Source organism: Stegostoma tigrinum, chromosome 24 (assembly GCF_030684315.1).
Source record: "Stegostoma tigrinum isolate sSteTig4 chromosome 24, sSteTig4.hap1, whole genome shotgun sequence".
Taxonomy (NCBI): domain Eukaryota; kingdom Metazoa; phylum Chordata; class Chondrichthyes; order Orectolobiformes; family Stegostomatidae; genus Stegostoma; species Stegostoma tigrinum.
The window spans coordinates 47,123,136-47,136,950 of NC_081377.1; the positions used below are offsets into that span (position 1 = coordinate 47,123,136).

The 13,815-nt window shown below is 40.3% G+C and overlaps 1 protein-coding gene across 4 annotated transcripts in view; it reads right to left on the minus strand.

Annotated features, from left to right (window-relative positions):
* Positions 1-3,933: 3,933 nt before the first annotated feature.
* The window catches only part of LOC125465033 (uncharacterized protein KIAA1522 homolog), a 201,625-nt gene continuing 191,743 nt past the window's right edge, over positions 3,934-13,815 (minus strand). For all 4 annotated transcript variants that reach the window (XM_059654425.1, XM_059654424.1, XM_059654422.1 and 1 more), the window contains one exon: positions 3,934-8,509. In XM_059654425.1, coding sequence (XP_059510408.1) covers positions 8,478-8,509 — 32 coding nt within the window. In that variant the 3' untranslated portion in view covers positions 3,934-8,477. The remainder of the gene's footprint in view (positions 8,510-13,815) is intronic.

Below are 13,815 nucleotides of genomic sequence, written 5' to 3' on the forward strand. Positions count from 1 at the left end.
GCATCACCTCACATTTGCCCGGATTGAACGCCATCTGCCATTTATCTGCCCAACTCTCCAACCTATCTATATTCTGCTGTAATCTCTGACAGTCCCCTTCACTATCTGCTACTCCATCAATCTTCATGTCATTTGCAAACTTGCTGATCAGACCACCTACACCTTCCTCCAAATCATTTACTTATATCACCAACAACAGTGGTCCCAGCACAGATCCCTGTGGAACACCACTGGTCACAGGTCTCCAATTTGAGAAACCCCCTTCCACTACTACTGTCTCCTGGCACCTAGCCAGCTTTTTATCCATCTAGCTAGCACACCCTGGACCCCCTGTGACTTCACTTTCTCCATCAGCCTGCCATGGGAAACCTGTTCAAACGCCTTACTGAAGTCCATGTATATGACATCTACAGCCTTCCCTCATCAATCAACTTTGTCACGTCCTCAAAGAATTCTATTAAGTTGGTAAGACATGACCTTCCCTGCACAAAACCATGTTGTCTATCACTGATAATTGAGAGGGGACATGATTGAGATGTGTAAAATGAAAAGGGGCATAGACAGAGCAGAGAGGATGAAACACTTCACCCCTGATGCTGGCATAGATTTAAGGCAAGGAGAGAAAGTATAAAGCAGAGGCTAGGGAAACCTTTTCACCCAGAGGGTGGTGGGAATCAGGATCTCTGTAAGCCTAATAGCCTGACACCTATTGGACGTACATGGAATAGTGTAGGTTAGATGGGCTTGAGATCGGTATGACAGGTTGGCACATCATCGAGGGCCGAAGGGCCTGTACTGTGCTGTAATGTTCTCTCTCTCTCTCTGTTCTCTCTCTATTGTATTCAAATTGATTATTAAGGAAGTAACAGTAGAATATTTGGAAAATCATAATCTAATCAAGCAGAGTCAGCATAGCTTCATGAAAGGGAAATACTGCTTGACTAATTTTTTTAAGTGTTTTAAGTAAGTCTCGACAGAGTGAATAGAGGGGAACCAGTAGATGTGTTGAATTTCGGCTTCCAGAAGGCATTTGAATTTTACCTTGCAAGAGGCTGTCATAAGAGCTCAAGCTGTTGGATGTAGTGTATTGGGCATGTTTGGAGAATTGGCTCATAGACAGGAAACAATGGCTGGAGATATAGGGGGAGAAAAACAAAAGAACTGTGGATGTTGAAAATCAGAAACAAAACCATAAATTGTTGTAGAAACTCAGCAGGTCTGGCAGCATCTGTGGAGAAAGAGAGTTAACATTTGGGGTCGCATGAGCCTTCTTCAGAACTGGGCATAAGGGGGTCTTTTTCAGGTTGGTAGCTTGTAACCACAGGGACCACCACTGTCTGCAATAAATATTAATGACCTGAAGAAGTGAATGTACTGAGCAAATTTACAGATGGCACAAAACTAGGTGGAAAGGCAGATTGCAAGAGGGATATGGAAAGATATTGATAGGTTAAGTAAATGGGAAAAACATTGCTAAGAGGAGCATAATGTGGGAAAATGTGACATTGTTCAATTTGGAAGGAAGACTGAAAGAACAAAATATTACATAAATAGATAAAAACTTAAGGAAGTTCAACAGAAAGGGACTTGAGAGGATTTGTATACAAAACACAGAAAGCTACCAGATGGATGCAATAGGTAATCAGGAAGGCTAATGGAATATTGGTCCTTATTGGGCAGTTGGACTATAAGTCTTAGTGCAACTGTGCAAGATGCTGATCAGACCGTATCTGTAGTACTGCCAGCAGTTTTCATTCTCTTATTTGAAGAAAGATATCATTTCATTCGAGGCAGTTCAGAGAATGTTCACTAGGATGATCTCTTTTATTGTCTTGTGAGCAAAGGTTAAACAGGTTGGGACTCATTGGAGTTTAGAAAAGTAAGTGATTTCATTGAAACATGTAGGATTCTTAAGGAGCTTGATAAGGTAAATGCTGAGAGGATGTTTCTCCTCAGGGGAGAGACTAGGACCAGAGGGCATAGAGTCAGGATAAAGGGGCACCAATATAAGACTGAGATATGGAGCAATTTTTTTCCTTTCTCAGAGGATTGAAAGCCTTTGGAATTCCTTGCAACAGAGAACTGTCGGGGTAGAGTCCTTGTTTATCTTTAAAGCTGAGATAGATAGAGTCTTGATCAATTGGTGAAAGGGAAAGGGCTGGGAAGTGGATGTGAGGAATGTTGGATTAGCTATGATCCTACTGAATGGTGGAGTAGGCCTGAGGGGCCAAACAAACTACTTCTATTCGTATTTCTCATGGTCCTTCTGAACTCAGGCATCATTTGACCTAGATGCAATGAGAATGAATACATATAATTTCACTGAAAGGTGTAGACGACCTGTAATTCTTAAAGATATTTGAAGCATGCTTTTAACGTTTTCATCAATTATGAAGGCCCAACTGTAATTTTCTTTAATAATAAGACATTTTTGTCTCAGTGATCCAGATGCAGTATCAGCAGCTTAGTAATTAGGAAAGAAACAACGTAACTAAAAACAATCTAAAAACAAAACTAAAAACCTCTCTGATGAAGGGTCTAGGCCCGAAACGTCAGCTTTTGTGCTCCTGAGATGCTGCTTGGCCTGCTGTGTTCATCCAGCCTCACATTTTGTTGTCTTAACTAAAAACAATGACAGCTACAAGCAAAAGCATTGGTGCATGTTTCACAGAAAAGATAGGAGCTGGTGGGGCAACGTGTGAACTGTCTAAAAAGTTACAAAACCTATAAAGCTATGAGAATAGCTGAGATGCTGGAACAGTGAATAGGGCATTATTTGTTGGACGGAGGAAAAGGAATGCTGTAAAACCAGGTTATCAGAACTATTATGAGCTCAGGGAGAGAGCGTTCAGCAACAATGATGACAATCACATTCTTGAAACTCACAGGTGGAAGTTGTTATTGGATAGGATTTCTGATCTGTCCTGTGTGAAAAAAAGGAAATGCCTAGTGACACTGTACATTTGTGTAGTGAGTAACAGATGCTTGTGATTGTCTAAGACTATTGTTGTTGCACAGACTATTTAACTTGAAACTTCCATTTTAACTTAAACTTGCATTTGCCTGTTAAAGCTCAGCTAAGTTCTATTTGTTCTTATTTGTGTTAAAAGCTGCAAAATCATCAAAGAATCCTAGAATCTCTATAGTGTGGGAACAGACCCTTCAGCCCAAAAAGTCAATACCAACACTTGGAGAATCCCACCCAGGCTCATACCTCTATAACCCACCTAATCTACACATCCCTGAACACCTTGGGCAATTTAGCATAGCCAATCCATCTAACCTGCACATCTTTGGACTGTTGGAGGAAACCGGAGCACCCGGAGGAAACTCATGCAGACACGGTGAGAATGTGCAAACTCCACACAGACAGTCGCCCAAGGCTGGAATCAAACCTGGCTCCCTGGTGCTGTGAATTTTACTTTGGAATTTTACTGGCTGTTTCTTTGTTGGGTGAATCATTCAATAAATTTAGTTGTTTTAGTTTACAGTGCCTCGTGGGGATCCAAAATGTTTAATCCTGACCAATATTTAACAGGAGTTTCTATTCATTCATTTGCAAAACTCCTACAGGAGATCAGAACTCTAATTTTTAAGTAAACAACTGCAGAAACTCTGAAAACATGTGAATCTGGGTAGAATTTTTTTAAAAATCAAGTGACAATTTCTTCTACTTAATTCAAAGGGTGAGTTAATAAGGATATTAAACAGTGCAGGAGGGCATGGTATTTAAAAGAGATTTTATTGATTCCTAATCCTCTGCAGGACTCTGTATATGATCAGGACAAGCAGAGCCCCACTTCTCATGCCCACCCCTTCCCAATCTTACAGTATGCAGGATAGAAACACAAAAGTGAGACAAGTTGGAAATTCATTTGCTAATTTATTAACAGTAAAGAAATATATATATATATATATTTATATATATGTCATTGCACTAATAATATTTTCCTAAAAACTTTGAAAATCATAGTTTATACCCTTAAGTGATTAAATTCATAATAATTAAGGCCATAGCCCATGTTAATGACCAACTAGGCTGCAATTAAAATGTAATGTCAAACATACATTGTGCAGTAAATTCTTATTCCTTTGCATTCACACTGCAGTGAGGATTCAGAAAATTGGCAGTACAGATAGACATGTTAGAACAAGGAATGAAGGAGCTGGGCCACAGGGTCTCTGTTTGAACCAAAGCATTATGATAACATGGTTATCTACAAAAAGGACAAACATTCAGCTTATTCAATTTCCTGATCATTTATGCAACAAATAATCAACACACTTTAAGTGGTCCAATCAACAGGAGCTTAAGACTTGCAGTTCAAAGGGTCCTGAACATTCAGGTTATGGTGCTCGCAACAATCTCCTGTTTAAAAGATACAATCCCTTTGGCTTGGCTTCATGAATGTCACAATCTCAGAGTTTCCTTTACTGGGCCTTAGGTCAATGGGATACAGCTCACCCTGCTGCTTAAGGCCACCTATGACAGTTGTCCCGTGAGTTTACAATTTGGCTTTTAATTCATCAATCAGCTCACTCATCCCTTTTTTTCTGAGAAGTTGAATTCAAGATTAAAACTGCAATTGCAATTCTTGGCCAGTGCAGAAAATGAAACAAAGAACATCAAACAACTTTAACATTTACATTGTAATATTCATCCATGGAACCCTTCCTATGTGCCCGGCTAAAGCAGAAAACTGGGAAGCCCCACTAGTACAAAGATTCAAAATCTAGAAACCTGATGAATACTGACTGTTTTTTCATTGTGAAGCAGTGTCATTATTTACTGGCACTTATGGTGCTGGGAACTTGGGAGCTTTTCAGAACTCAATAGAGCTTCCAGGGCCACAGTGAGTGTCCAGTATAATATGAAGCACAGGTGGCAAGGTCCCAGATAGACATCCAGTGAAAAGGGATTGGATTCTTGTGCAGGGAAATGAATGGTTCACAATGAATTAACAATTCAGAAGAGTGATAATAATATGAGGTTGTAGACATGCCTGCCCAGCCTGTGGGTGTGGTTGCAAACATTTTGTCACCCTGCTACGTAACATTGTCAGTGCACCAACGGTGAAACTTAACTGGAGGTGCACTGATGGTGTTACCTAGCAGGGTGATGAAACATTTACAAACCCACCAGCTCAGTGAGCATGTCTACAACCTCATCCACAACCCAAGTTACAAATCTTCTTGAAAAGTTTAAAGTGATACAATATCTTTGAACAGATTTAATGCAGCATAGATTTAGAATCGTGGAAGTGAGTTTGAACATCTAAGTGCACCCTGAGAAATTGTGGAATTAAATCTCAAATACAGAGGATAGTAAAATGGACGAAAATTATCTGTTGTCACTTTCGTTACCACCACCCTCCTCCGTACCCCAAACCTCTAAATGACCATGTGGCCTGTAAACAGCTTGGGAATAAACACACAAACAATTTGGCTTCAGCTAATTAACCCCATTCCACTTCTGCTTTATAAATGAACATTTACATTGAAGAACATGATTATTTAATTTTAAAGTAATTTATGCAAGCCAAATATGGTCTCTTTAGAATGTACTTGTCTCCTCACAGCTGTGCTTTTTAAAGTTTTTTTTTAAAATAACTGATGCTTCCAGCAAGTGTGAGGCCCATTTAAGGGCCAATAATAAAAATCAGGTCCTTTGATTTTGTCTAGCTCTGATATAAGAAGTTGTGCTAATTCTAAAACACCCTCAGCATTTTCTCTGCAAAAAACAGTCACCCTCAATGAACAAAAAATTTCACAAGCGTTGCCATCATTTAACAGAACAAGTGAAACCCGCCGCGGTTTGAATTTTCCATGTTTCACCCCCATTTAACATAATCAATCAATTGCTGAATGACGACTATATTACCAACTTGTATTATACATAAAAACAAATATGGTTCTAGGTGAAATTTGGCAGTGAGTATATTTTGTTCCATTGAGGGTTAAAATCTAAATAATGATGAACACATTGTTTTGAAACAGCGTTCTGGTTTGCAATAGAAACTGCTAAGTACACAATTATATTTCCCACTGACGTGACGGAGTAGTTGCATATTAATCTGGGATGAGTGCATGAATATCAAATGAAAGGATTCAGATATGGGGCAATCTACAGAATGGTGCCATTATTGCTGAGGACGGCCAGTGCAAGTTATTTTTCTGAAATCTATTAGGACAGCTGTTATGAATGCCCACTGAAATTTGGTTTAATCTTTCATTATTATTAATTCATATTATTAATTCTTCAGTGTATAATGTAAGCTGTCCACTTACCAACAAAACTAAAGGTCTAGAAAATAAATCATTTTAATCATGTAGCTCTCAGGCAGCACCACAAGCCTCTGCTTTTAGAGGGGATGGTCCTCATGAAAATTTAGCAAATGACCATCCTTGGAATCAAACTAAAAGATTCATGAAAGACAAGTTACAACCAAGTCCTTAGTTCCCTGTTTTACACTTACAGATAATGGTAGAAAAGTGTGTTTCTCCAATAAACAAGCAGAGGAGGAAAACTGCAAATAAGAGGAGTGCAATGTTTGAAAAGTGCAGTTTCCAAACTGCTCATTTAAAGATTGAATACAAAGCTTCTGTTCCAGAGCTGGCCAATGCACATTCGTAAAGAGGAAACAGGGGAGTGTAAAGCAACATCTTTGCTGAGTGTTTCCCTTTCTCCCCTCATCTGTGAGGACGAACCCTCCTACACTGGGACAGGGCTTTTAAAGCCAGTGCAGATGATATACCAGAAGCGCTCTCAAATACTATCTGCTTCATTAAAACAAAGGTGAACAGAATTAAACATTTCACTCTACAGGAAGACGACTGTTGATGATATTGTATCACTGTGTATTCACTTGCTAGAAATAAGATTTAGGAAGAAAGTAATTACACACAGGACCCATTAACTAGTGAGTGTACAGAAAGCTTTGGAATGACCAAAAAAAAATATTACATTGTCCATCTCTATGTGAATAGATTGAAGGTAATTCAGTGTTCTCATAAGACTATGGAAATAAAATTAGTGCCAATATTCATCTTAACAAAATTCAAATAAACCCTACATCCAGTAAAAACAGAACATCGTACAAAAAACAGAGAGTGGATTGACAATCTCTTCATGAGGGACTGGAGAAATTAGCTTCTTTTATGTATCATGTTCAGTAACTGGTGAACTGAGAGTCAGGGACTCTAAGTCCCTGAAATCAATCGATTTGGATTTGTCAATTAACTCTCAAGAATCAGTCAACTCAAGGCTTAAGAAAATTTTGCACATTATAAACATATCTTAAAGCCCCTTTCTCAACTACCAGCAATCTAGTTTTGGGTCCAAACCTTCATCTCAGCCCTTTCATCATCTCTCAAATACAGAATTGGAGGTGAAATGGGTGTCATAATCCAGAAACAATTATAAAGAACCTTCAATTCAGTGACTGTCCTTTAGCCTGACCTCAGTTGGTTTCAGATAACACAGTGAAATTACCCAATGAACTGAGTACTTCAGTAATCCAATAGGACTAGGCTCAGGTCAGGTTGGGAGCTAGAGAATTAAGCATTTTGAAACCTGGAAGTTGTAGCTTTCTGCCACTGGCTCCAGATAATGCCATATTATTAAAAATAAAACAAAGTCAAACCCTTGCCTTTGCACACTGAAATCCAACATCATCTTCAAAATAACAAGAGAATGAGGGAGGGGACAAAATAAGAAATGATAGGCACCTTGTGAAAGCCACATGATGGCCTGTATGTAGCTGCTGTCAGTAGCAGGATAGTGTTAATATAATCTATTTACAGTTTCAAAACCACAAGCTGAACCACAGCAAGTGACTTACTTTTCGAGATCACCAGAAAAACAGTCTCTAATATTCGATAGAGGACTTTTTTTGGTTTCAAGTTATTAAGTCATTCTGCTTTATAAGTTAACAAAGGGAATACATTTCTAAATAATTGCTGATTTTCATTTATAGATAAAGCAACCCCAAATCCCCTCATTTTATACAATAAGTGTGCTTCCTACTGATTCTTTTTAAACTGTAGTTGTTTAGACAGAGAACCATTATATCCTCATTGACAAATTAAAACAGTCTCAAACCACCTCCTTTAATGTGCATCTTGTTGCAGTAGAAACCGTGGCATTGAGAATCAAAAGGTGGTGTTACAATTGCACAATCCAGAATGACTAACAAAAATTATCCTTACTTCTCTGAGAGTGCTTTAATATCAGGCTGTAATCAGCACAGCAACACTTTTCTGTTGTCTGCTTTCATGGAACTCAGTTACAGTATAAAGTAAAAGCTGCAGCACTCCAGGCAAATGTGGATTCTTAGTTTTGCATAAACAAGGCCATTATGATTTAGCAGAAGAGTTTTTCTGAAGAGTTGCTCATTTTGGATTGTTTTCATCTCCCGAGGCAGGGAGACTGACCTTGAGCTTAGTGAACCCTGAGGTTTGATGCCCAACTTCTTCAGTTACTCTTGTCTGTTTCCAGCATCCTGATTCCCTACATTTAGGGAGAAAAATGTTTTAATTCACAGCTGTTTAACAGAAAATAACTGATACAGTCAAAACTCTCAAACATAACCTTCCATTTCATGCAAAATTATTCTTAATTTAGAGAGCGAATTTCAGATCAGCCAGGCTGAGAGGTATTTATGACTAAATTTTTAACTCTTTCCCATGACAGCACAAAGCAGTTTGAATGAACATTTTCAAATAGACCTCAGAACAGGCCAGGATCAGATTTATTTCATTTACTGTCTGACCAAATTAAAATCTGATCATTATGACAGTAGAATGATGCAAGAGAGGACTGGGAAAATACAAGAAAGGGAAGGTCAGTGGCAGATATTTAAACAGATATTTCATAATGTTCAGCAAAATCTATTCTGGGCAAAAAGAAGTCTGTACAAAGGATGAAGTACTCACGGTTAACAAAGGCCGTCATCAGAAACTAAGGCATACAGGGCAGTGAAAACCAGAATAGGCCAGAGGAGTACTTTGTGAGGAATCAGAAGCAGATGAATTAGAAGTTAACAGAAAGGGAGAATATTGATAACGAAAGTAAACCAGCAAGCAATATAAAAACACACAGCAAGTGCTCCTGCAGGTTTATAAAAAGGGGACAGTCAATGTGTGTGTCAGCCTTAGAGGATGTGACTGTGGAATTAATGAAAGGGAAGAGGGAAATGGCAGATACTTTAAGCCAATGGTTTGCATCTGTTTTCAAGACAGCAGACACTATAAATACCCCAAATAGATCACTTAGATGTAACGCCTTAAGTCCTTTCATTTTTAGTCCTGTTTACAATATTAGAATCATAAAATCCCTACAATATAGAAGGTGGCCGTTCGGCCCATCGAGTCTACAACAATCTCTCCAAAATATTGGAGGCCAAAACTACTCCAAGTTGTGAGAGGGTCCCCTCCCATTCAAAAAGATTTGCATCACAGTGTCTGCACAGGCACAGCCTGCTCCTGGCGATGGTGAAGGATTTCAAACTGCAGAAACTGGAACAGCACGGTAGCTCAGTGGTTAGCACTGCTGCCTCACAGCACCAGGGGCCCAGGTTCAATTCCCCTTCTAGAAACTTTTGTCTGTGTGGAGTTTACACATTCTCCCCATGTCTGTGTGGGTTTCCTCCAGGTGCTCCAGTTTCTCCCTACAGTCCAGAGATGTTCAGGTTAGGTAGACTAACCATGCTAAATTGCGCTTAGTATTCAGGGATGTGCAGATTAGGTGGGTTTGGGGAATGGCACTGGATGGAATGCTCTGAGGGTCAGTGTGGACTTGTTGGGCCAAAGGGCCTGTTTACACACTGGAGGAATTTGATGGAGAACTGGGAGGTGCCCAACCTCATTCCCACGGTCAGAGAACTAATCTGCCAGCACTTACTGGGAACTCCATGTTAGGAAAAAAAAATGAGCTATAGCTCCCCCATTCCCAAAAACCTTACCAGTGTAGGAGGGAAACTGGGAAGGTTTTAGCGCGGCTCAACCTTCTCTCTCTTTCACACACACGCACGACCTGAACTCTGTAGCAAAGGTCACTATCCCGGTCTAGCCAATCTGCCAGACACAGGCCCATCAGTTTCATAAAGAGAACAGTCAGGTTTGCATTTCAGGCCAGGTCCCCTGAACCTGAATGTAAACCCATCCTTTCCCTTTTGAGAAGTGAGCAAACAATTGCACAACATTGGTTCCACTACTTTCCCATTCAATACCGTGACAAGCAGTGAACAACACCTGAGCTTTCTGAACAAGGCTAATTAAAGTTAGCAGCAAATTTGACCCTTCCATTACATTTTGTTGGGAAGGAATATCAAAGATAATATTACTGCAGATTATATTAGATAAAAGTATAATTGTTACAAAGTTTGTAGATTTCTGTAAATACATTACAAACTACATGACAAATACAACATTAACTGTAGAAAATTTGTTCCAAACAATTCAAACTTCAGGTATCTTCTAAATTATTCCAACACTCATTCCGCTATGTACAGTAACCGTCTGATTAACCTACACTGGAGAGGTTTCGTTTTTGATTTGTCCTGCACCTGAAGGATGCAGTTACCTTTATTCTAGGATCTGGTCTACACCAGTTGCCTTCCTGCTCATCTTTGTGGTTAGTCAGTAACATACGCATAAGTACAATGGCAGAGAACACAGCTGCATAATTACATTCAGAGAAATCTCTCCAGTTTTAACAACTCAGTTTTAAACTATTATAACATCTGAAAATTTTCTTTTACGACCGTCGTTTTGATCTTCAGAGTTAACTACTCCGATCTACATTTGGCTGACAAACAAAGAAACAAACAAAGAAACAAACAAAGAAACCTACAGCACAGGAACAGGCCCTTCGGCCCTCCAAGCCTGCGCCGATCAAGATCCTCTGTCTAACCTGTCATCTATTTTCTAACGGCCTGTGTCCATTTGCTCCCTGTCCAAATAAATCTTAAAAGACGCTAACGTGTCTGCGTCAAACACCTCCGCTGGCAACGCGTTCCAGGCGCCCCCCTCAATCTCCGTCTTTCTAATGAAAATAATCCTAATCTACTCAACTTCTCTTCATAGCTAGCGCCCTCCATACCAGGTAACATCCTGGTGAACCTTCTCTGCATCCTCTCCAAAGCATCCACATCCTTTTGGTAATGTGGCGACTAGAACTGTACACAGTACTCCAAATGTGGCTGAACCAAAGTCCTATACAACTGCAACATGACCTGCCAACTCTTGTACTCAATACCCCGTATGATGAAGGAAAGCATGCCATATGCCTTCTTGACCACCCTATTGACCTGCGTTGTCACCTTCAGGGAACAATGGACCTGAACACCCAGATCTCTCTGTTCATCAATTTTCCCTAGGGCTTTTCCATTTACTGTATAGTTCGCCCTTGAATTTGATCTTCCAAAATGCATCACCTCGCATTTGCCCGGATTGAACTCCATCTGCCATTTATCTGCCCAACTCTCCAGTCTATCTATATTCTGCTGTAATTTTTGACAGTCCCCCTCACTATCACCTACTCCACCAATCTTAGTGTCATCAGCAAACTTGCTGATCAGACCACCTACACCTTCCTCCAGATCATTTACCTATATCACAAACAACAGTGGTCCCAGCACAGATCCCTGTGGAACACCACTGGTCACTCGTCTCCAATTTGAGAAACTCCCTTCTACTACTACCCTCTGTCTCCTGTTGCCCAGCCAGTTTTTTACCCATAGAGCTAGCACACCCTGGGCCCCATGTGACTTCACTTTCTCCATCAGCCTGCCATGGGGAACCTTATCAAACGCCTTACTAAAGTCCATGTATATGACATCTACAGCCTTTCCCTCATCAATCAACTTTGTCACGTCCTCAAAGAATTCTATTAAGTTGGTAAGACATGACCTTCCCTGTACAAAACCATGTTGCCTATCACTGATAAGCCCATTTTCTTCCAAATGGGAAGAGATCCTATCCCTCAGTATCTTCTCCAGTAGCTTCCCTACCACTGACGTCAGGCTCACCGGTCGATAATTACCTGGATTATCCTTGCTGCCCTTTTTAAACAAGGGGACAACATTAGCAAGTTTCCAGTCCTCTGGGACCTCACCCGCGTCTAAGGACACTGCAAAGATATCTGTTAGGGCTCCGGCTATTTCCTCTCTCACTTCTCTCAGAACCTGGGATAGATCCCATCCGGACCTGGGGACTTGTCCACCTTAATGTCTTTTAGGATACCTAACACTTCCTCCTTCCTTATGTCAACTTGACCTAGACTAAGCAAACATCTATCCCTAACCTCAACATCCGTCATGTCCCTCTGACCTTCCAACTGTTGTTAATTGTTATCAGAGCCTGTTGTTATTGCTTGGATTTACATAGGACGGGGAGCTAAATGAAGATAATGATGGTCAGGACCTGATTCTAGAATTCCCAATATTCAGTAAAGCCTTTGAAGGGTGCACACTGGTTTCAAAACAAGTCCACATTTGGTAACCTCAGGGTCCACATATTCAATAGACTGAACTCCAGGGAAAATGCTGCTTGATTGACAGCCCCTGGCCCTCTCATCTCCTCTGTCTATTTTACAATGTTTATTTACATAAGAATAAAAAGACTTCTGCTGAACAAGGGTCACTGGACACGTTAACTCTGCGTTCTCTCCAATGATGGTGCCAGACCTGCACAGTTTCTCCAACAATTTCTGTTCTTGTGTAATGACATTTCTGCTCTTAGGCATTTAAAAGGTCTGAATGTCTGGCATTTCTATTGACCTGTAAAGAACAATTATTTTTAGTGTGACTTTTTGAAAAAAGTGTAAAATTATCGACGAATGACTTCATTAAAAAAATTATTTTAAAAGGCACCTATTCCATTGTTACTATCGAGCTAATTGGTTCTGTGTAGTGTATAATGGGTGCATTGACTATTAATTAAAAAAGAAGGTATAACAGTCCACATGAAGTGGGTGATCGCTTGGCATAAGATACCAAGGAGGTGGCATGAATGAGACAGGGAAATGTGTTTATGGGAGGGGAGGGCTAGAGGGTTTTCCTATTTTGGTTATAACTTGGATGAAATCCCACAGCACTAAGTTGGGTTTTGTAAAGAGAGTTTGCTTCCACACCCAGCAGCCAGTGCTGATGTGACTCTTCCCCAGATTCACTGGCCTCACTACAGCCCTCATCCTTCTCCTTCTCAGAAAATCCCATGTTTGTGGGCACCTGCTCCTCAGACTGGAGGGTTGAGCTGGGAACTTTCCTTGATTCTCACTATCTTACTGCGCCTAAGGACAAAACTCCAGGCCATTCTTTCAGTCTCCACTGAATTACTTTGGGTCCCAGTCCAATGTCCCATTGGAAATTCCCATTCTCAAATTCTTAATCTATGCTCTTCCTCCTCCAAAGCTCTCGCCATCCTCACTTATACCCCAAACCCTTCAAAAATTTGCAGACACCTCACACTGGCTTCCACCTCAGCCCGCTTCTTCCTTCACTCATTGCTGCAGCATCTTTACTGTCAACGCACCAATGTTCTGAAATTCCCTGACTATTCCCTTAAAACTTCCTTCAAATATACCCCTGTGTAAGTTTCACACTACACATCCTAATATCCCTCACTTAGTCTGGTGTGCAATGCTGTGCTTCAGTACATACTGAGTAAGTACTGTGGACCAACATGGAAAATTTTCCTAAAGTACAGACACATTATTGTTGGAATTATATACTGTTGCTGCTCATCTCCCAGTGCCCGCTTTGTGCAGATTACAGCAGTTTATCCAACAAGTAGGAATAGGAAGGTATGCTAACA